Source organism: Convolutriloba macropyga, unplaced genomic scaffold (genome assembly GCF_964194025.1).
Source record: "Convolutriloba macropyga unplaced genomic scaffold, txConMacr16.3 SCAFFOLD_3655, whole genome shotgun sequence".
NCBI lineage: Eukaryota > Metazoa > Xenacoelomorpha > Acoela > Convolutidae > Convolutriloba > Convolutriloba macropyga.
The window spans coordinates 5,268-26,268 of record NW_027449322.1 but is presented as its reverse complement, the minus strand read 5'-3'; the positions used below and the strand labels follow the sequence as shown (position 1 = coordinate 26,268).

At 34.4% G+C, this 21,001-nt stretch overlaps 2 protein-coding genes and 1 long non-coding RNA gene across 3 annotated transcripts; 1 reads left to right on the top strand and 2 right to left on the bottom strand.

The window, feature by feature from the left end:
- Window positions 1-488: 488 nt before the first annotated feature.
- On the top strand, window positions 489-1,709 carry LOC142354955 (5-hydroxytryptamine receptor-like). Its single transcript, XM_075407288.1, has one exon. The coding sequence runs from the start codon at window positions 641-643 to the stop codon at window positions 1,628-1,630; it is 990 nt and encodes a 329-aa protein (XP_075263403.1). The 5' UTR covers window positions 489-640; the 3' UTR covers window positions 1,631-1,709.
- A 3,071-nt stretch (window positions 1,710-4,780) lies between these two features.
- Window positions 4,781-11,077, bottom strand: LOC142354954 (uncharacterized). The gene is made up of 3 exons (XM_075407287.1): window positions 10,974-11,077; window positions 9,916-10,046; window positions 4,781-5,043 (listed from the first exon to the last, which is right to left on the bottom strand). The coding sequence occupies exons 1-3, from the start codon at window positions 11,018-11,020 to the stop codon at window positions 4,781-4,783; spliced, it is 441 nt and encodes a 146-aa protein (XP_075263402.1). The 5' UTR covers window positions 11,021-11,077.
- Window positions 11,078-11,201: 124 nt separating this feature from the next.
- On the bottom strand, window positions 11,202-20,790 carry LOC142354953 (uncharacterized). The gene is made up of 3 exons (XR_012761141.1): window positions 20,671-20,790; window positions 16,332-16,513; window positions 11,202-11,328 (listed from the first exon to the last, which is right to left on the bottom strand). It is a non-coding gene; the product is annotated as an uncharacterized LOC142354953 (long non-coding RNA).
- Between the last annotated feature and the right edge of the window lie 211 nt (window positions 20,791-21,001).

Sequence of the window (21,001 nt, the reverse complement as noted above, 5' to 3'; positions counted from 1 at the left end):
ATTGATAAATAGTGGCAGTTCTAATTTTCTCGCAACTGAACAGATTTAGAACTTTTAATGGAATTTAAAATTCTCGATTTTTGTATATTTTTCAGAGTTTCTTTTCGAATTTAGTTTTATAAGTGATGTCTCTCCTTTCGATTGGTAAGGCAGAGAGTCCACACCTATTTTCAGCTTATTTTGATATTTTTATTTGATATTTTTTATTTTCTTAGTAAGCATGTGTACTTGAAGTTAGCTTGCGTAGTTTAAATTTTGCTACTATAGGTTTATGCCCGTTTTCTTGTAAATTTGTCAGGGCAGAAGCACCTTGATAGAATTAAAGTTGCTTAGGGTGCTAACTTAGAGAAAACAGTATTTTGGAGTTATTTTCTAATTTTTTTTTAGCATTCTGAGGCTACGACTTGACCCACCTTAGCTGTATTCTAAATTCTACATAGATCTATAATGCTCTCATAAAACTGACCTCAATACATGGGTTGAAACAAAATAGATTTCAGTAATAGACTAAACTCAAAAATAAATTTGCGACTGCTCTCGTTTCAAATTTCATGTCTAGCTTTTTGATTTAAAAATATTTTCCAGGTACTGGGCCATTACGGAGCCATTCACATACTCGACCAGACGAAACAAACAACTGATGTTGATCATAATAGCAACAGTTTGGATTTCCAGCCTTATTATATCCCTACCCCCAGTCACAATCTGGCACGGGGAGGGCCACGGGAACGACGGGGAGGGGTGTGAACTAATTGTGGACCCTGTTTACATTGTTTACTCAGCTATTGGATCATTTTACGGCCCTCTAGCGGCAATGTTTGTCATCTATGCTAGAATATATCATGTCGCGGCCGAGCGATTGCGCGCCAAAACCGAGCGCAGATCGAAATATTCAACAACCAGCAGCGAATATCGCCACAATAAACCGAGCAATAGTTTTAATAACCTTACGAGCAATAACAACAACGCTTCAGTTTATAATCAAACTTTACAGCAAAAGTCATCGAAAACGTCATCATCGTTACAGCCTAGTGGTATGAATCTCGAGGTTCCGAGTCATTCAAACTCGGCTTCAATTTCAATTACATCGGAAAGTTCCAACACTAATGGAGCAACGCTAAGTGGCGCAACTAATTACGTAACACCTCAGCAGAAATCCTTATTGGCTGTCGCGAGTACGACTCCAAACGGCGCTGTCGGACCCAATGAGAATAATCACCCAATTTCGGCCTGCCCACCCTCGCCTTTTCGGGGCCGAATTAAAAAACCACTGATAAGTGTAACTGTAGAACGGAAAGCCGCAAACACGCTGGGCATAATTTTGGGTTGTTTTGTTTTAAGCTGGCTTCCTTTTTTCACATTGTACATTATTTCTCCGTTCGTAGACGAGATTCAAAACTTACCTTATTTGGTAACAAGCCTGGTCACGTGGATGGGCTATTTCAACTCAATGGCGAACCCAATAATTTACACAATTTTTAACCCCGACTTCAGGAAAGCTTTCTCAAAGATCTTCAAGTGCTTAGAGCAGCCTCAAAACCAGGCGTTGGTTCCTATCAGATTAGAAAAAAGATCAAGTCCTCCTATCAGAAATATGGAACCTAAAAGATCTGTTTCGATTGCAGTTTGAGCGTCATAGGAAACTTCAATTTACAATAGACACGGGATTTATTCTCCCCCCCCCCCCACCCCCCCCCTTCCCTCCCTCCCTCGCCTCCGCTAAGTCTTGGTGGTCATAAAAGTTCTACGCCCCATATATAGCACATATATATATAAGCGCAGCGAGTACTGTTTTAGTACATAAAAACAAACATGCTACATAACATGCATAACAACTGGCAAGTCATAAACGGAGGGGGGTGTTGCTACATAACAACAACTGGGGTGTTGGGGGGGGGGGGGGTGTTGGGGGGGGTTGGGGGTGGAAGAGAATAGATCCTAGACAAGTTATCAATCATGGGAACACGGTCTTAAATTGTATTATCAATTAATAATTTAACATGCTTTTGTCAGATTTAGAGTATGTATTGTATATTTAACAATTAAAAGCTTTCAAAATTTTAGCAGCACCGACTCAAATTCTGTTTGGTAGTTTACGATTGAAGCTAATTTAATTCTGGATCAAAATCGATTTCTACAAGGCACCAGATCATGATATTATGCATAATTGTATCAATAAAAAATATTAGGACATTATGGCATTATACCTTAAAATATTTGGGTGCAATTATCACAAAATTATCTTGAAATTGGGGCTCTTTCACATTATTGCGCCCTTCCCCGCTTAGTGAACACAAAACGTATACCCAGTACATTTCAAAAACGAACGTGCTATATAACAAGTAAAACAAGTGGGAAGTCAAACTCACCACCAAAATTGCACTATAAGTGTGCTACAGTTTCGGGGGGGGGGGGGGGGGGGAATGGGGGGAAGACCCAAAATTTGTGCTTTTAAGCGCATGGTACCTGCGCATTAACAACAAACTATTGTCAGGTTGAGGAATAACATCCATTGTGATTTAATATCTCAAAAAGTGAGCAACCTGCATTTCAAGAGCATATTTAACGTTTTCTTCATTCTTGTATCTTTCTGATTTTCATGTGTAGAACTCGCTTCGATACCTGCAAATTAGCATTTTCGGGTAAAATTTTGCTTTTTTGTATCCCGGAGCATTGTAACATAGTAAATCAGCGCTGAATCATAGTATTTCTCAGCTTGTGTTTTTTCAGTAAGATTGATTTTTGGCCAAAAAAATTTTCTGTGAAACAATTCGGTGTGGACCTGAATTGCACAAGAAAGTTTGATTTTTTAATACATCGATTTCAACTAATTGAATTGATTGATTAAAATGATGGTTGCCTAATATAAAGTATCAGTTTTTAAAGTATCAGTGAAACCATTTAAAAGGTTTTGAATCTGTTTATCTTTAATAAAATGCAAAAATTTACACTACATGTTATAATTAAAAGTTTTAATGAGTTGACTTTTCGTTCATTTCCTATCTTTTTGATTACAGATGTGCAGAAGAACAACAATACTTTTCCTCTAATGTTTTTTTTCTGAAAATTGAAACAGCAAAAAACTGGATTTGCCTAAAGAGAATTCTTTATACAATGGTTTTTAAAAATTTCGAAACGTGGAAAACATTTCCCTAAAAACTGAAAATCCTTATCCAAAGATGGCAATTTTTGTTTACTCGAGCCATAGTTTGGCGGAATAGAAACACGAAAAAAGTTACTCTTGTTATTTTGTTGCCATTTAATTGTACACTCATTTATCTCCAAAATTTTGAAACCAAACTACTGGTGGATCGAAATAGTTTTGTAAGTTTTTCTGGAAAAAACTCATCGAGCGACAAAATTGATGGTTGCTTATAAGTAAAGCCGATAAAAGCTATTTTTTGAAAAAAAAATTAAAATTTGCCACCTCTAGTTTAGCGGCACGCTCAAATATTAATCAAATTAATTGCTGGGAACTGCCAAAATTTGGGAAAGTAGAACGAATACAAAATCATATTTCTCAATTTTTGGCTCACCAAAACGTGCAATTTTTGGTTCACGTCAACAAAACGTGCGCAATTTGTGTTTTTCTTGAAGTGCGAAAAAAAATCGGAGACTGAAAATGAGCAGTTCACTGATTGTGTCTGAACAACAAGCTGATCTCATGGTTATGTTGTTGAATAATTTATTAAATCTATTTTAGAGATCAGAAATTCAGTAACTGAAAGTTCTGCTAACACATTGAACAAACTTTTTGCTCAAAATTTCATTTATTTCTCACTTTGTTTCTCTCAAATTAAAAATAAATTTGTTTTTATCCCATCTAAGTAAATTTTAAAAAAATTAGTAGGGTAATCATCTTTGGAAACTTGATGGTTCCCGTTGTGCAAAATTGCTAAAATCTTTCCAAGGAAACAGTTTTAAATAAGAATTGCTAAAGTGAAAAATTGATAAATATTACATCCAATCAATGTTATTGCAATCTTTGAGATTCTTAAAATAATTAAATTTTTACCGGTTTAACTTTGACGAAAACAAAATTTATTTCAAAAATACTAACTTACATCAGTATCATTTAACGTAAAATGATCTCGCAATCTTTGAAGAGGTATTCTACAGAACCATTTGAATTCAAATTTGAGATAAGTCACGGCTTAAAATTATTTATTTTCAACAGCCGTTTCTAGAACTATCAATCTAATGTAAAAGTAAAAATTAAAATGTAAAAGTAAATGTAAAAATAAAAGTGATTTAGTTTTAGGCAACAGTTTATTTTAATTTTAATGCGGTCCTCATTTTAAAACCTTTCGCGCAAAATTTGTTTCTGGCCTCAACGCAAGTTTTTAAAAACTCTGTTCTGATTTTACTTACTTAGAATTTTGTTTTTAAACCCAAGCCAACTTCTAGTTGCCAATGGGAAGGGTTTAACTGTATATTTCAAAAACATTACATTAGGTTTTTTTTATCTAATTCAAAGCAAAACTCATTTTAATCGCTATTCCGGCAGCTTACTGAATGTAAAAATCATCTATTGTTCTTAAAATCAACCTTATGAAGTCTGAGAAAACAAATTTTTTTCCAGCGGCTATTCTTTGATAATCAGTTTTCTCTGCTTTCCATTTTGTCGAATATGCATGTAAAATAACGGGAATCGACTCGCTATGAGATGCTCCGATTTTCAAGAGGTAGTTTTAATTTCTCAAAATGTGAACATGGAGCATTTTAAAAAATCGGTTATAAGTGTCCATTTAATTTTAGAATTTATCCCCGATATTTGGTCCTAATTGACATTATGAATTCTAAAATGGCTCCATAACTGGTTGGAATTGGGAAAACTTTTCCCACACTTTTTGCATCCGTAAGATTTCATCTCATCTCCGTGGAGCTTCTGGTGTGAACAAAGAGAGGAGAACCGTGAGAAATCTTTCCCACATATTGCACAGAAGAAGTCACGTGCTCCAGTGTGAATGGTGAGGTGTGCCTCAAGGTGGGCCTTGCGCGTGAACGCCTTGTCACAGTGTGAACATTGGTAGGGTCTCACTCCTGAACAATTTTATGAGAAATTTGATTAATTATACAAATCTCACCTGAATGAATCATAATAAGTGCAAAGTATGTCCCATTGTGCTTGGAACCCAGGGTAAGGCGATACAGACCAAAATTTTGCATGTTTAGACCAATCAGGGTCGCTAAAAGAAGACTGGTTTCGTTCAAAACTACATAGTCTGGAAACTTGAACGGAAATTAAGCGAGGAATTCTTGAGATGCGTGCTCTCGACGATGGAACAAAAGTTCCTCCTGGGATGCGAGTTACTTGAACATGCTGGGAATCAAGTTGCTCATTTGAGCATCTGGAGAAGGCAGAGGCCATTCTATCACGAATTCTTCCGTGCCATGACGTTGTGTCATCCCCCACGGCTGGCAACTGAATAGTTTGCGTTAGTGATGTCTAGTGTAACTGTTTTACAATAGGGTATTTCCTCTCATGATAAAAAATGGGTATACCAAAACTGCTATTAGCGCTGGTTTTGATTTTGTTTCGATTGAACTGAAGCCCAAGTGCGTGCAGGTATCAGTGATGGTATTGCAAACAGTTTGAAAAAGTGAACAACCGCTTATTAAAATGCAGTTCCAAGAAATCTGTACAATGTTCATCTTTGTTGTCACATCATATCATGCCTTCACAGATTAAAACCAAATCAACAAAACGGCTTGAAATTGAACTTAATACAGCCGAACAACTAACTTTGAACGACTTGTGAAAAAAGAAGCGTGAATCCAAAGGACTCCTCAAGAGTATTGTATCAAATATTATTTCTATTTTTTCCCATCGTGATTATCACAATCCATTGGCGTATTTTTAGAACGTAAAGGACTGTTCTAGTGAACTGAATCGACTGTAGACTATTTTTTGCCTCACAGGCCGACAGAAAATGTCACGGCACGCTGAAGTTTGTCCTGGAATTCCGAAGTTTTCAAAATCAGCCTGAATCTTTTTCTATTTTAATGATTATTCTCATTTAATCCAGAGAACCAATAGCAACCCTCAAGACTTGGACCACAAAATGATATTTCTTTTTTTTACCATAATTTTTTTATTGGGTGTCGGAGTCCATATTTATACAACAATTTCCATGCCTCGAACAGCGATTTTACTCTTGTCTGGTAGTATAAATGAACTTTCTTTATTACAGACAAAAGTGTAACAAGGAGGCTCGGTAATGTGCGTTCGCATATAAAGTGCCGACCCCGCTCATCCGCTTTTTGGTATAAATGTTTAACAAATGAGGAACAGATAGAAAACCCCCAATAATTTCCAAAAAAAAAATATGTATGAACAAAAAGATCGCCTCCAACGCAAAAAACTCAGTGGTGAAAAAAATGACACATAAGATTGATGAGATCAACCATTTTTAAGAAAGCAAGTCAAGACGAACAGCAAAATCAAACAACAATAACAACAAACATTAATTACATCCAAAACTTTATGTCCATTTTTTTCAAAAAAAAACTTATTAAAAAGGTCAAAATGGCGTCAGATAAAACTGAAACTAAAATAACTAACTGAACTTGTATTTCACTAGAAACAAAATGAAACCACTCCACAAAAAGGCTCGTTAACGATTAGACAAAAAAAGAGCAATGAAACAGCAAATTTAAAAATTTCATCTTTTAAAAAATAATTAATTTCAATGTTAAGAAAACATTAGATAGCAAATGAAATTAACCAACATGTTTAAGATCACATACGCCTTTGTAGGATGGCATTGAGACATTCCTTTATTCAACTTTTTGTGCTGTCACAAAAAGAACAACAAAGAGAGACAACAAACAAAAATTCAATTGAAACTTGCGAGATAACGCTGTCGAAGCCGTAAAGTCATATTTTGCCCCTCAAAACATGTTCAATTGTTCTTTCCGCGAAAACCAATAATGTGTTATGCGAGCTCTTAATAATGAAAAGATGTAACAAAAAAAGGAAAAGGGGCATAATTAAGTAATCTTTTTGTATTTTTTGAAAACAATTGTTTTGAAGTCATGAAGGCCATTAGTTACTAAATTAAAAAACTAAATAGGTTCGTTTGTTTGTCCACAGGAAACGCTTCAGACCTCTAATTATTCAGAATATGTCTTACGTCCGCAAAAATAATATCAAATGTAGACAAAAATCAAAGATTGGTTTCCTTTTTTTGCGAAAAGCCCGTGTCGAAGCCAGTTAATTCATAACGAATTCTTTAAAAACATTTTGTACGCTTGCACCTCCCCTTGACAATAATATTGTCATTTGTGACCTGTAATTAACGAGACTAGGTAACAATTAGACAAAAAAACAGAAATTCGAAGTTAGAGAGTGTTTTTTACTTTTTTTTGAAAACAACTGTTTTCAAAGTCATGAAAGCCACCAGCTATCTACTGAAATCAGAATATAGGCTCCTTTATTTTTCTGTAAAAGACCAATGAGACCAACCTCTAACCAGGAAACTCCATAAGACTAAAAAAAACAAAATAACAACGACAGTTAAAGAAAAAATGTAAAAAGTTCCATTAAATTCTTCGAGAAAGGCGTGTCGAAGCCGTTAATACCATAATCTAAGCCAATCAAGGCATTTACAAGTTAAATTGTGCGTGATGTTGAACGCCACTAAGGTAATATGTGAATGTCAGGAATATTTTTTTTTGAAAAACGAGAAAGAATGTGAAAAATGGGCTAATGAATAAAAATCGAAAAAAAGTTGTGAAATCTAGTAGAATCAAAGCCAGAAAACTCTAACTTAATACCTAAAACTGCCAAGAAGATAAAACATTATTTCAGTAGAAAGAAGAGGAAAAAGAAGCATCCTTTCTTTGCTGACACTAATCTACAAGCTGACCAAATTAAAAGAAAAATAATGGCAAAGTGCAATAAGCAATAGTTTTTTTAAAAATCAAAGATATTTAAAAGTCAAAACGACCATAAATTTTCAAGTAAAGAAGTTAGATGCAATAACTTAGAACCACTTTAGGGAGCCAATTGGACTTAGGAACAGTGAGCTTTGATTTGAATTGTTCTATTCTTTAATTAACATAAAAAAGATCGAAATTTTTTTAACAAAAAGAGCGACTGATTACAATCCGAATTATTTATGGATTGTAACAATCCAAGAATGAACCAAACCAGTCTTGCTATTACTGTGTGTCCACTAGGAACACTCAATTGTTTTAAATGTTATAGAACTAAATGATTTGTTAGTTAAAAGATTTTAAAGAAATTGCTGCGTGTTTGATAATCAAAGAGTAAAGTTAGCAAAAAGCGGCAGAATTGCGATTCCAGACTACTCTCAATGAAAATGGAAGTAGTGCTATCTCCATTTACAGTTTACAAAAGATTGTGTTAGTTGTTTTTGATTTTGTACTTCCGGCAAATTCAATCAAGTGGATCAAAGAAATTTTATTCGGGCCTTTTTTGATGAAAAAGGCTGAATTTTGAAACATTTAGCCCAAATTTAAGCCTCAAAATTATATCAGAACAGTCAACAATGTTTTTTGTCTTTAAAATGAAAGTCATTATCACTATTGTTAACAATTTTTACGTATTTTAGCAAAATTGACAAAACTTTGAGCAAAAATTCCGGAAAATGTGAATCAAAATAACGGAGATCGGCGCAATATTCACAAAAATTTAAGCCACGATATCTAGCTCTAGAAAACGAAGTCCAAAAAAATCTTGATATTTCTATATTTTAAGGTGGAAGGGCTTTATAGTGATAACACTCACAACTCTCTACAATGAATATATCGATAAGTCAAAATTGTCTGAACAAAAAAAAACAATTTGAGTATATATAGTTCCTCCCCCCACAAGTGGGGTCGGAACAAAAAGTTTTAGTGGTCCGCATGGGCCGATTTTCTGTACCTCACAATTGCTGCGGACAGTACGTTTTTCCCTGTTGTGGGTGGTGTGTTTGTACGATACTACAGTTTTGCATACTATATTTGAATTTAATATCATTTAGTTCAATTTCCAATCTGATTGCCCAAATTCTGCTGCCATTAGGCCACTAATTGATTTATGTCGCAGGTCACTCACTCATTTCACTTAATGATATTCTCCCGCAGTATGAAGTTATCCTCTCTAATTTTTTGGGCGTACTTGATTGTTCTGAGATAACCATGCTCTTACTTTGTAACTGTGGTAGCGGTTGCCAAATTTAGTCGTTTGACACCTGTGTTTTAATTTAAGTAAATTACACTGTCCAGAAACAACTAAACTAAATATTGCAGTCTTTCAATCCACAAAATCAAGAGTTGAATCTTAAACTGCAATTTGATAGCGCAAATTTACAGTTCGTATTCCAACGAAACAATTTGGCGAAGTCAGCAATGCGTGACCGCCCAGAGACATTCGTGACCGCCCGTGGGTGTTGCGCCCTTTTGCGACAAAGTTACTCCGGAACTACCACTGGGCTGGGAAAATGTAAAATCCGTTTCAATTTACATGTCTGAGCGAAAGAGAATATCATCGTATTTGTACTTCTACAATCACCCAATGAATTAACCTACCATCTGAAGAAACTATAATGGGTTTTTCTGCTCATTGGGAACGAGAAAGACGGGCTGGAAATGCCGAAGTTAAAAAGAACTGGCAAAACAAATACCAAAAAAATAAGTGACCAGGGAATCTTTGGTGGAGACAAACCGTGGACTAAGTGTGCTTAAGAAAATCTGCTTCATTTCTCTATCTGACGGTGGGGACAGAAGTACGCAGCATTTTCAACAGTACGGACCCGCACGTTAAAATAGACAATCTTAATACACTCGAACTCTATAACCTTATGGATACTGCCTATGTTAGACAGAGGAATATCACCTTTGATCAATGAGATGTAACAAATTGAGGTTATTTTGTATGTTGTACTAACTAATTGGCTAACTAACCAGAGTGGCAGACCATATGCTGTCTGAGAGGTCCTCTCTGGTTGAACCTCCTTCCACACACCTCACACTCATACCTCCTCAGTCCCCTGTGGATCTGCATGTGCTGTCTCACTGTCCCCTGCTGTGTAAACCTATTACATCAAAACATCATGTATGGATTAAGAAAATAAAGGACGTCCAAAATATGCACCTTCTAGATCTGCGAATTAAAAACTGGAGGGTGCTAGTTTTTTTTACCTTCATTATATACAATCAAAAATTAGGGAAATTTCCTCCCCGTGAGCAAAATTCTGGTTCCTATTACCATCTGCGCATAACTTTATGCGTGTCGTTGCGCTGATAATCGTTTGTTTTGTTTGGCTGGCTTAAGCAAAGTAATATCATCAACCTAAAAAAACTCGGAAGAACTAAACACCACTCCATCTGCGATCTTTTTTTCAAGCCCAGTGAACCAGAACTTGAAACATCTCGCAGGATCTCAACATTGAGGATCTGAACATGCAGGATGTTGACATCACTGGGAAAAACACCAAGATTTCTTGACAAATCTTGATAAGATCTGGGTAATATGTTATCAAGGCAAACCAATGAAATTTTGGATCTATTCTGTCCCCCCCCCCAGTGTTTTTATGACCCACAGTTTCAAATTATATGTTGTCATATAGCACGTTACTATGTAAGAAAATAACACGTGCGCCTGGGGGTCATAAAAGATTTCACGAAGCTTTGAGGAGGGCTGAAACAGAATAGATCCGAAATTTCTGCACATGACAAATGACAGATCTTGTTAAATGCTGATTACATTTTTGTTTGTTCTTGGCTCTCAACTTTTGTCATGTTATGTGCTTTTGTGATGCTATCCCAGACCTAGGTGTTAATGATAAGAAAGACTCATAGGGATATAGCAAGGTATATCAAGTTTCAGTTCACGGTGAGTTGATAAAAAGTTTATAAAGCCACCAAAGAGGCTAGCCAATTTATATTGTAAGATTCTACCCGGAAAAAGGAAGCAGTTACAAGTCTCTCATTGGGTTGATGGCAGCATTTATTTATCTTACCTCTTACCACAGACATCACATGAATATGGCTTCAATTCTTCATGCATCGATTGATGTCTGGCCAGGGTCTCTTCATCCTGGAAACCAGCTTTGCACACTCGACACAGAAACGTCACTTTAGGATTGTTATCACTTGACTTGTCACACGAATCCAGGACGTTATTTTGTACCTCTTTCTCTTGCAACAATTTGTTTGTAATATTCTTGTTCTGTTTTTCAAAATAGGGTGGGGAGCTTTTGTTTGTAAGAGAGTTTTCAAAATTTTGCGGAATGACGTCATCTGATTTCTGCGGTGGTGTAATTTTGAGAAGGTTGTTGCAACCATCAACTGCTATGATCTCCTCCGCGGTCGAGTCTTAAACAATCGTAGATCTAATATTTTATATATAAAATTGAATTTTGTCAGGTAATCCAGCAAACTTGATAAATCTCTTGCCAAGATCTTGAAATACCAACATGGTAAATTTTGATAAGATCTTGGCAATTATAGATTGATAGATCTAATTAATTGACATCATTATAAAACGGGAAAGATTGTTGAAAAGAGAGTCTGAAAACGGAAATAATAATAATAATTTATTTCCGAACTAGTGTATAAATATACAACACATTGGAGAGGTCGCCAAAAAGGCCTGAGCCTGTCCATAGGATGGTGCCTCTATTAAGCTAGCAGAATAAAGAAGTTACCTTACGCTACTGATCAGTTTACCAGAACTGTCCCGTCAGCACTTCGTTTCCCTGTATGTAATTGTCTCTTAAGTCATATAGGATATTAACTAGAGCAGATTCGCTTACAACAAAAAATTCTCTTACAATGTTTTTGTCTAGAGAAACTAAAAAAATAAACAATTTTCTTGTTCGGTACATAAGAGTTTTTTTGCAGGCACGTCGTCAACCTCATGGGTTTTACGGTTTTTACTCTTTTTTAATCAGACTGAATGTTGCGGACTTCTTCATTTATGAAGATTTGTGATCCATAGCCACAGTCAAAACTTTGTCTTAAACTCTTACTCATCAATTTTAACAACTCGTACAGATGCAATTCCATTGGTTTCAGTAATTTATATTTCTCTCTGACATCGCGGACGCTGTTGAATTTTTTCACTCCGAACATTATCCTGATTAGGTGATTTTGTGAATAGTTAAGTTGTTTAAGCTCCGATTTGCCTGCGCAACCATAAATTAGTACACAATACTGAAGAACTGGTTGGACATAGAGTTTGTATAACTTAATCAAAGTATCGCTTCTGAATCTATTTTTGTATTGATAGAAACAATAGATTGTTTTTTTAAGCTTGCTCTTGATTTCTTCTATGTGCGTTTTAAAGCTTAGTTTTTTATCAATGTGTACACCAAGGCATTTTGTACTCTCTTTGTCATACAAGGTTATTCCTTGTAATTGTAATCTTCTCATAGTCTCTCTTTTTGCAAAACAAGCAAAACACGTCAAGTTACACTTTGAGAAATTTACTGTCAACTTATTTCTGTCAAACCAATCGCACAACCTGCCAAGATCGTTTAGCAAGTCATCATTGGTAAGTTTAGTAGAAAAGTAAATAGTTGTATCGTCCGCCAAAAGTATGATTTCGCTTGATTGGCAAACTCTCTCGATATCATCTATGTATAGCAGAAAAACAATTGGTCCTAAAACGGACCCCTGTGGGACACCATATTTAACATCTTGAACGGCAGACTTCTTGTCGCCAATCTGGACAAATTGTTTACGATCAGATAGATACGATTTCAAGAGATTATAAACACAACCTGTCAATCCATAACTTTCGCATTTTAACAGAAGAAAATTGTGGTCAACAGTGTCAAAAGCTTTTGTCAAATCTAGGAAAACGCTGCGCGTTTCATCCAAAGAGTCGAGACCTAACCTGATATGTTCAGTAGGTTTTGTAATGTTATCAACTGTACTTCTTTTATTTCTAAATCCAAACTGTCTTTCGCTCAATTTATTATGTTGAACCAGGAATTAATTTATTCGGGCATAGATTAATTTTTCAAATACTTTTCCTATTACTGGGAGTAGCGATATAGGTCGGTAGTTCTGTGGCTTATCTTTCTCTCCTGATTTGAAAATTGGTATTACTTTTGCCGTTTTTAAATTTTTGGGATAGTAGGTTTTTTCTACGCATTTGTTGAAATTTTACGCCAATAGTTCACATGTTGCTGGATTAACGGCCTTCAGCAGGCTACTACTTAACTGAAACATATCACACGAATTCTTTTTTTGTTAACTGTCTGACTGTTTCAAAGACTTCATCCGCATTTGTTTCCTGCAAAACCATTGTTGGTTCTTGTATTGAAATATTTGTCGAATCAGCTGATTTGTTTTTTGTCATAGCTAAATTTTCTCCAATTGTAGTAAAAAAATAGTTCATGTCATGGCAGTCTACGGTGCACTGTCGTTCATTATTTTTATCACCATTTAAATCTTTGACTATCTTGAATAATGTCTGTGACCCAATTTTACTGACAATCTGTTGTTCATAAAAACTTGTCTTTGCTAACTTGCAGGCTGCTTTTGTTTAACGACAGATAATTTTGTATTTGTTTTTTGATTCGGTTGTATTATCTCTTAGATATAATCTTAAGAGTAACTTTTTTTTGTTTGCGAGGTTACAAATTGTTGCTGTGATCCATTGTTTAGTGGTTCGTGGTTTAGTTTGTTGAACGGTTGGTATAACGGATTCCTTGGAAGAAATAATTGTCTGTTGAAGCCACTCAATTGACTGATCAATATCAAGAGACTCTATCATTAAATCCTGTTATTTTTTTTCAAGGTGGACTAGATAATTTATTTCTTTCCAAACTTTCTCCTCTTTGAGTTTCTTAAGTTATGAATTTATAAATTCCGAGGCCGCGGTCGTGTCTAGGTTTGCAAAGAAAGTTGTTGAGAAATACTCTGAATAATGATCAGAAAGAGCGGTTTTGTCCACATTGCACACATCTTCAAAATTAGAGAAAAATAGATCAATGCAAGTTTTGATACATTTGGTTTCTGTGGTAGCCAATCTGTCTTTTTTTCGGCTGAAATCCAAAATATATCAACATTTCTATCAGTTTGCTTACTTTTCGGTCCTCTAGGAAGACGTTTATATTAAAGTCACCGCAAAATACATGTTTCGTAGCTTCTTCTGATTTGAAATTTGTCATGTGATCGCATAACAGAGCCAGGAATTTGTCTATAAGGTAATTAGGAGACTTATAAACTCCTGTTACTATTGGCACTTCAGGACCACTCTGAAGAATAGCACTGAGAATTGGCACATTTTTAACACTGCTTCTAATAACTTTTAGTAGTTTAGTATGAGTAGAATAGAAAAAAGATTACGAAAACATTATTATGGAAAAAGGAGTTCTTAAGAACAAATTCCCGTTATGAAACAATCAAAATAACATGCACGCTTCATTAAACTGCGAACGAAGCTGACAATCTTTTTCTCATTACGCAAAGAAAAGATAGACACAAAAATGTATCTGAAAAATGTGTATGCTATATAGGAACTCTTTCAAGTTTTCTCCTTGGTGTGCAGACGAAGAGGAAACGCTGATGGTAGGTCACGTTTGTTTATTAAAAAGTCTTTTCCAAAAGCCATCTGCACTTTTTACTGACATCAACTGCGCAGTTTGACAAAAACTACAAAGTGGTACCGACTGTTTGCTTTTGTTTCAGAAATTTTCCTCTAAGATTTGTTAGATCCATCTTTTAAGTAAATAATTATTTTGTGAACTCGATGTTGTGACTTTTTTTGCTTTAGTCGCAAATGTTTTCGAAGTTTAAAAAACTAGGACCTTTAATATTTATAAAAATTAGGATCAAGTTTTTGATTATTGGGAGAGAGAAAGGGACATTTTCCAGAAAACGAGAAAATTGTTTTGGTCAAGTTTTGTCAAAATTGTTCTAGTTTTTCAGCAGCTTTTTAGTATCAATTAATTTTTTTCTCAACAATTTTGACCAGAACTTATTGTTTTCGTTGAAGGTTTGATAGCGGTTTAATTGTTTTGACTGATTAAACGACTTTCCAAGTAAAATTTGTCCATATTCGTCTTTGCAGGTTCTCTTTTTTTAATATAGCTTTCTTGATTTTATTTATAAGGCTTGACGAAAAAAATTGATTTTTTCAATAAAGTTATTGAAAAACATCTGGAAAACATTTTTGGATAAAAAAATATTATATTTATTCTCTAGAGTTTGATTGCTCACCAAATATTGAGGGTAGAGTTTGTTTATACGACTATATGTCGAGAAATTAAGGTGAAACGATGTTATCCAAGCGAGCCATTTTTTGTGCAAGTGCGGGTTTCCTGGTTTTTTGTTCATTTATATTTAACTGAAATTAATAACTTTTAAATAACTTCTCATTGCTGGAAAAAAATTATTAGACAACAATAAAAATCTCCAAGGTAGATTGATATTGTTTTTTGACCTTATTAAAAAATTTTAAAAAAATTTCGGCTAACTTTTAGTTTCTGTATTAATTTGCAGACTCTGTGGTCGGTTTAGAGTTTCTTGTTTTCTTTTTATTGCTGAATAAATGGCAAGCTTAGTTACTAATTGATTGACTTTTTATTAGTATGTTCTAGGTTATAAGCAGTGTTTTTAGAAAATTAGCAGAAATTTGAGAAAGTTTATAATACTTTTGTCAGTTTTCTCCAGTTTTTCTTTACTTCCCGTACCGAACTCCAAGTATGAATCAGTACTGGGCTTGTCTAAATGCAATTCTTTATCAGTACTAATTCATCAACTGATTCTTGTCTATTTTTTAACCGTGCCAGATGTGCGTTCATACTGATTTTACCATTATCAGACTCAGGTCAAGTGCAAAAATAAGGTTCTGTACGGGGATCGCACACACCATCTCCTTCTCTCTAGACAATTGTTATCCTTACTGCGCAACCATGACAGTTGAACGTGTGTCTTTTGCGCCGTTAATATACGCTTGTAAGAGGCAATTTTCAATGCTTGAAAGCGAGCAAAATACATTACACGGGAGACTTGCATTTACATTTGCCCAGTACTGATTTACACTTGAAGTTTGGTACGGGTTTTTCCAAAAAAAACTAGAGAATTTTTTTAGCTGGTTATTGCTTACCTATTTGGTGTAATTATTTTGCTGCGGTTAATTGCATAGGAGAAAGATTTTTTATCGTTTATTTATGGAAAACTTTGTTTTGTAAAATGTGAAACTTTTTATGTTGTAAAACTTTATGTTGTAATGTTGTCACAAACAGATACTAGTGAGTCCAATTTTTAGTTTGTTCATTAAAGGCGACTTTGCGAGTCATTTACGAGAAAATTTTCAGGCTATGTTTCATTTAGTTCTTTTATTTTGTGAAATCATTTCTCACCATTTGTGGAATGTGACCCCGAATGCCTCGAAAGATCAACTGCTGCATTGCTGATATTGCTGCTGCGTTGGTTACGATCATCGCTCTTGTAAATTGACAACAGCTCTTCAATTGTGAAATTCGATTCCTCATATCCACAGAGAAGACGTTTTTGTGGTGAAATTTTTAAGTCCAAAGGCAACCTGTTAAATCATTTAAACTCCATTTATAACTGATTAGTACTGATTTATTCCTACATATATACACTTATGTTAGACATAAGACCATTAACAGAACAGCTAGACCAATTATGTAATAGGTTGTCTTATGACATTTATGTCTTAATCTGTGTTCAAAAAGTGATAAAGGAACGCTTATTGCATATTTATATCTTCATGATAACGGACTTAATTCTGCTCAGGGAAACTCAATTCTTGGGCTCTGATATGTCCTAGTGAATCCCAAGCCTTGACTTTTTGACTCCCAGAGACGTCCCAAGTCTTGAAATCTCTCTGCCAAGACTTGGCCTCTGCAAAATCTCTCAACCAGGCCTGAGACCGATGTCCTCTGAGACCTTTGTAAGGTTAACAACAGATGGAACAAATGATTACATTTTACATGAGCCATCTATAGTGTAAGAATGCGAATTAAAAATAACGAATAGCACAATTTTGCAATGACCTCTGTTTAATTCTAGTTTTTGCACATGGATGCGGTTAAATAGAACTCAATGGGGCTTGGTAGAACATAGAAAAACTTTCACAATAGAGTCCATAATTTGCCATTCTGATTGAGATCTAGACTTCTTAAAGCAATAGCAGGTTCAAGTGAACCCCTAAACCTAAGTCTATTAGTTGATTTTTTAGAAAAGTCCAAAACCAATTTTTCTCCAATCAGTGGAAAGACGTTTTGGTACAAAAACATAGGTAATACTGTAATTGTACAAAAACGCAAAAAAATGCCATATTTGGTGGCCGATAACAGTCCCCGAAGTTTTGACATATCCACCTATTATGTACGAGGAGGCGATGCTTTTTTTCAAAACTCTAAGAATTTCAGCTGCTCTAGCGCTATTACAACCACATTGATGGGAACTAAAACATAAAGAAAAGAATCATTCTTGTGTTACTAAAGTTCACCTAATTTTCCACACGATTTTTTGCAACTTCCGACAAAATGAGTAGCAAGCAATATTTCAATTACACTACAACAAAACAACCGTTGTAACAACAATTTTCATTCTAAAAAGGGTATCCAAAAAAACTTGGTTTGCAGCGGTGGAATTTCTGTTAAGGATACAAGCAATAAAATTGATTTTCTGAAAATTTATCACCTTTCAAAAATAATTATTTAGTAAAAAATTTTACAATAAATGACAATTCTCGAATTCATCTTTATAGAATAGAGTAAAATGATATTCAAGGTACTCAAAGCTCATATTTTCAATGAAAGATAATTTTTGCTCCGACTAATTTTAGTGGGAAGAGGAACTATATACTCAAATGGGATTTTTTTGCTCTGTCAATTTTCGCCGATCGAGATAATAATGGTAGAGAGTTGTAATTGGTATCATTAGAAAACCGGTCCGACCTAGAATAGGTAATTGAAAAGTTTTTTTATGAATTACGTTATTTACAGAAAATTATCTAGATTTTAAGTTTTTGTAAACATTCGGCCAAATTACGATGTATTTGTTCAATATTTCCGGAACTTTTGTCCCAATGTTTGAAAAATCTGCTAACACATGCTAAAATTGTTTAAAGTAGTGTTATTGAGCTAATCCCTAAAGATAGAAGACAGTTGTTTAGTTGTCCGATCACATTTTTTTGGCTTGAATTTATGCTGCATATTTTAAAATTCAGACTGTTTTCATCAAAAATGGGACAAATATGCTTTTCAGCCCACTATTTGTAAAATGGATGACGACACCTAAAAATGCAGAAAATTTTTTTGTTAGCTCACAAAGAGAGCTAGTTGTACTCCCTCTGCCAAAAAGAGACTCTCGAATTGTAATTTTTTGCAAATATAATCTCCATAGTTATACAAAATGCATTATTTGTTTGATAACCTGAAAAAAATTGCTTAGTAATTCATGTATTTTGCCACCATTTGAACCACTAAGTGATTTCAAAGACGCAAGGCAAGATCAAGGCTTATCATTATCTCACAAAAAATCCTTTCTATAAAAAGAAGTTTTTGATTTTATTTGGGCGCTGTCTTGTTTTTTAAAAAAAATTGCTTTTGTAGTTTTTTATATCAATTACTGACAAAAAAATCAAATCAGGGCTCAATTATGGACAAATAGCATATACACAAATATGGACTCGGCAAATTATTTCAAAATTATATTCTCCTTTCAAAGTGAAGCTCATGGTTTTTATGGCTTTGACCAAATGCTTCCGTAAAATTTTAGGGACTTCATATGTTTTGCTTTCACTTGTTATACTTTTTGTAGTCGAAGGGCTAAATCTTTCCAATCAAAATGCAATCAGCTTCCTTAAAAGGTATAAGTGAACATAGGCAAAAATTTAATTTGTTATCCTATGTCTCTTATGACTTCGAATATATTTGTTTTTTGGAAAAAGTCAGAAAAATTTTAATATTTTCCGTTTCTCTCAACTTCTGCCGTAGTCTCATTAAAATCAGTCCAAAACTTTTTTCTTGTGAGTTGTAAATGATGTTTGTAACGGTTTTACATTGAACTAATGGTTTTTATGTTTTTGATAATATATTTTGATATTTGATTAAAGTTGCATATTCTATGAGCTCATTTTGTTTCATTGTCGCATTATCTTATTATTGAAAACTCCAATGGAAGGAATGCAGTTTAGAAAACGCAAATGGATATTTTAGTTGTTTTTGTGGAATAGTTTATACTTTATGGGCTGAGACACAGATCTCCCGCAAATTTTAGTGGTTTGTTTTTTTTTATATTTTTACCTGGGTCTGTCTTTCATTTGCATGTTTTGCAACATATACCCAAAAATGGTAGGTATCAACTGATTCCTCAAGACGTTTAGTTAGACCTAATTAACGATTTCAGTCATTAGAATTTTGTTTTCAAATTGTTCTTAAAACTAATTAAAAGATGTCTTCAACTGTCTCCGGTTTTCATTATCGTGTAACTCAACTTCGTTAATAGGAATCCTCAAATACTTTTCTCGATTCAAACGTTAATTTCTGTAGTGCATATATATGCTTTGACTGATAGCGTCGACCATTTAATTTCATTAAAAATCTCGAGGTTTCAAAAAAGTTGAATTTTTGGGTTTCTTATCTTGTCAATTCTGTGTAGTCCTTTTAAAGAATTTTTTGTGATAATCATTTGTTTATTTTACACGAATGTTATTTTCTTTTCAAGTTATATGCTTAGTTATAGGCATTGAAAAAACGCGCAATTGAACTTTATATATGTTCTCGAGACATTTTATTTGTCCAGAGACAAATTTGTGGTTTTAACAGCTTCACTGCCCTTTTCGCGCAGTCTGAACTTTCTGATTTTGCCAATTTTTGTCCTCCTTTTTGTAGCGTATTACGTATGCTGGATAACGACAGGTCTCAATTGCTTCCTATTGCGATAAAAATGAACCGTTTTATTTTTTCAGTCAATATATATTGATTTCAATAACTTCGAAGTTAATTGTTTTCAAAAAAAAGAAACGTATTTTTGAACTTCGCTCTTTTTGCTGTTTTTTCGACTTTTTACCCAGACGCATTGAGGATATGTCCCATAATAATCTAATGCTCCCTTCCGAGTGTAGCAGAAATGTAAATAGCTCGTTGTTTGTTCAATATAATTGTTCTAGCTTATCTTTTTTGACAAAAAAAAGTAATTAACAGCTGCTTTTTCAAAAAGCTTTTTCCAGTTCTTCTTCAGTGAATTTCACCATTCAATTTTTTTAATGAATCAACATTAAAACACCAATTGATTACAATTCGTGCCAGCCATTGGTTTCTGTCATGATATTATATGTGGCATTTTCAGCTCCTCTTTCTTCACTTGAGGTGTTGTTTTCCCCGATGCCCGATGTGATCAAAACGACCATTGTCGAAAATTCATCAGATTTACGCACAAACGCCGTAATTTTGAATTTTTTCGGACAAGGTGAGATCAGGCGCAGAAACTTTAATCAACACATTCTCAATATACTGGACAATTGCTTCAAATTTATTTTTTTTTTTTAAATTTTTTCTGTTTTTGATCAATGACTTCAATAAAATTTTCCAATGGAACTCAATCTTTTTACAATCAATTTTTGCTAAGTGCGATCTTTTCGAAATCAGTTTTGGTAGATCGTATTTGACACGTCGAATACGATTACGTCAATATCGAAGTTCCAAAGTTTTTAATCGAACTAACTTTATTTTATCGTGTACTACTCCAATTTGATTACTCCTCGTCGAATCCACATTCCCGGCTCCATTGAGCAGAAATGGAATTTGAAATTCTGCTAAACTTGGCGTCGGCCAAATTAACGACAGGCCTGTAACGGCTGCTGATGGAGTCGTCTGCGTCCTTTGACAGTCAAAAATTGTCCTCAAATAGGTTTCAAGCACAAATCTCGATAAGTCGAATTGTGGTTGACTCAACAGGAAATTGCTTGCTAGTTGCGAGCAGGCTAGTATCGAGCTTGAAATTGCTGGATTTTGAAAAATGTTTGAAAAATTTGGAGCCATTTGAGAAGTTAAAA